The sequence below is a fragment of the Volvox carteri genome (genome assembly GCF_000143455.1).
Source record: "Volvox carteri f. nagariensis unplaced genomic scaffold VOLCAscaffold_44, whole genome shotgun sequence".
Lineage (NCBI taxonomy): Eukaryota > Viridiplantae > Chlorophyta > Chlorophyceae > Chlamydomonadales > Volvocaceae > Volvox > Volvox carteri.
Window position 1 is genome coordinate 1,102,567 of NW_003307587.1, and position 2,877 is coordinate 1,105,443.

A 2,877-nucleotide genomic window follows, 5' to 3' on the forward strand; every position below is an offset into this window, starting at 1 on the left:
CACCGATTGGTGCTTTCCTGAAGTCGTGGTATAATGCATCTGCAGGACGCCCCTGCATGTCGACATGCCCAAACATTGCGTGTAGCTCTCCTAGCTAGATTGATGCTCAGTACTAGTATTTTCTCTAGCCAGATGCATGGCGGCAGGGTTACCTGCATGCATGTGTATGTACCTAGACAGCAATCTGTACTATTATGGTGGAAGGGCCCCCTATAGCTGTGGCTAGTTTTCTCACGTAGCTATAGGTCTGGGAGGCCAGGCACATCATGCTCAGGCGTACCAAGCCCAGGCAAGCGGGAGAGGATGTTAATAAACTGCCTCACTCGCGACCGGCACCACCATAATGGCCATTGATGTCCACTCCCATGAGGCCCCCGGCTTTTACAGACGGCCCCACACTTGCGTGGAGCTTGTAGAATGTAACCTGGTGATCTCAACATCGGCAGATAAGCCATCTCTTAAAGGACAAAGATTTGTGATCACAAGGTTGCAGGTTCAAATCTGGCATGGAGCAAAAATGGTCCTGCAAATGCAACTGACATTAGCCAGCTTTCTATCTGGCCATGTATCATGGTAAACTGTCCAAAAAACTTGAAAAGTGGGGCGGATGACTTCTAATAGGGTGCTGGAATGTGAGTTGGTCGAACAAACATCGAAACCGTGTTCCAGTACTGGTGGATGATGTCGGTAGTTAGGCAACACGGGATATAGGGGCTGCCGGTGCATATACAGATTAAAATAACTGTTGACTACTAGCGACTCTCAACCCTTTCATCGCTGATGCACACCGTAATTCACACATATTATGCATGCAGGTTACGATTATTATTAGCAAAGAGTTGCGGATTCTTTACAGAATCTCTGCAGCATCCATTTATCACGGATGCATGGGCAAGCATTTGGTGTGGATGCTGTGGTCCTTGCTCCCGACAGGAGGCCTTCAAAGCATCTCTTGGAAGAGGTGTGTGTATTCAATCCTTCGCTATAGTCTAGGCGGTTAGGATGCGAGATTCTCACTCTCGAGACCCGGGTTCGAGTCCCGGTAGCGAAAGGATGAATTATGGAGTCGTGCTGAAGTAGGCACGTCACAGAGGGTCGACATCGTATAGTGGTCAGTATCCCCGCCTGTCAGGACTCGAGCCAAGACACGGAACGCGGGAGGCCGGGGTTCGATTCCCCGTGTCGGCGGTTTTCATCTCCACGACCGAGGTTCTTCATGGTGGTTTCGCTGAACCACCATCCTAGAACACTTGTGTTCACCACCTCTTCAAGGACACCTATTTGCGCATGCTTGCCTGGATACATATCCATAAAACATCAAAAGATGAAACCGAAACCTGGTATCACACCTGGTATCCAAGGATGTGGTATGGCATGGTAGCATGTGCATGCTGTGTATAGAGGGCCATGTTGACAACATATTCCTGACGAGCTCGAGGTGGCAATCGTGACTATTGTAGGGCCGTAGGGCCACCGACACACCCATGTCGTACCTTTGATGCTCGCATCCCCAGAATAGCAACTAGCTTATAAACTATGTCGTAAAGCCAAACATGCATGGTGCCGTTTCAGTGCTGGCTACATCAAGGAAAAACGAGTAGTAATACCTTAATACGGGCAGAAGGGGGAACAACTATATAGCACAAATGATCCAGTGGATTGTTTTTCTTGTGTTGTGTGTGTGTGTGTGTGTATGTGTGTGTGTGTGCCTCTGCTGGATACATTTATACCAACCCAGCGAGTGTTTGGTGCTCCCTGCTGTTTATTCCCGAGTTCTCTTTAACAGATCATTCCTCCCTTCCTGCCTGGGTGTCGTTGGCATGTGACAGAGCGCACAATACCTAGGACATACACCTGGACCTGGCAACCAACCAACCAACCAACACACACACACACACTCTTTGGGCATGTCAAACAACGAACTAGATGGATAGAGCACATGCATAGGTGTGCCTTCAATAAGGAGGTACCGAAAATCCAGCGTTGCCAACCTCGTATATATAGGACATACATAATATAACAGTACACATGTACATGGGCAAGTGGGCAAACAGGAAAGCTGTAACCGTTTTTGTGTTTGTTTCGCAGTCTTTGGATTTATGAGTAGTAGACTGCAGTATTGATAGCCGTAGCTCATATGTTATGAGCGGAGGCCTATGCCGAGTTCGATGTCCGGTTGTCCGTCCGGTTGTACGGAGCGTTTTAGAAATTCCGGGTCGGGAGCGTGCCGTACGCGCTCAAGACAGCGCCGTATAGAACGGAGGGTCGCCGGTTCGACCCCTAGCGTGATTATGTTTTTTGTTTTATATATTGCACGTATGCATATGCATATGCAATTCAATACATATATATGCATATATTTGCATATGCATATGCATATATTTGCATATGCATATGCATATTTGCATATGCATATGCAAAGTTTTTATGTTTTATATATGCATATATGCTATGCTATGCTACGCTATGCTATGCTATGCTATGCTATGCTATGCTGCGCCAAAGCTATGCTATGCTATGCTATGCTATGCTATGCTGCGCCAAAGCTATGCTATGCTATGCTATGCTATGCTATGCTATGCTATGCTATGCTATGCTGCGCCAAAGCTATGCTATGCTATGCTATGCTATGCTATGCTATGCTATGCTATGCTATGCTGTGCTATGCTATGCTATGCTATGCTATGCTATGCTATGCTATGCTATGCTATGCTATGCTATGCTATGCTATGCTTAAGCTACGCTATGCTATGCTGCGCTACGCTATGCTATGCTATGCTGCGCTACGCTATGCTGCGCTATGCTATGCTGCGCTATGCTATGCTATGCTATGCTATGCTGCGCTATGCTATGCTATGCTATGCTATGCTGCTCTAT

At 47.1% G+C, this 2,877-nt stretch overlaps 1 protein-coding gene across 1 annotated transcript in view; it reads left to right on the forward strand.

Moving 5' to 3' along the window:
* Positions 1-2,877, forward strand: part of VOLCADRAFT_95552 (uncharacterized protein) — a gene marked incomplete at both ends in the record, with an annotated part of 11,062 nt that overhangs the window by 1,346 nt on the left and 6,839 nt on the right. Inside the window, 2 exons of the mRNA XM_002954597.1 lie at positions 388-427; positions 816-961. Coding sequence (XP_002954643.1) covers positions 388-427; positions 816-961 — 186 coding nt within the window. The remainder of the gene's footprint in view (positions 1-387; positions 428-815; positions 962-2,877) is intronic.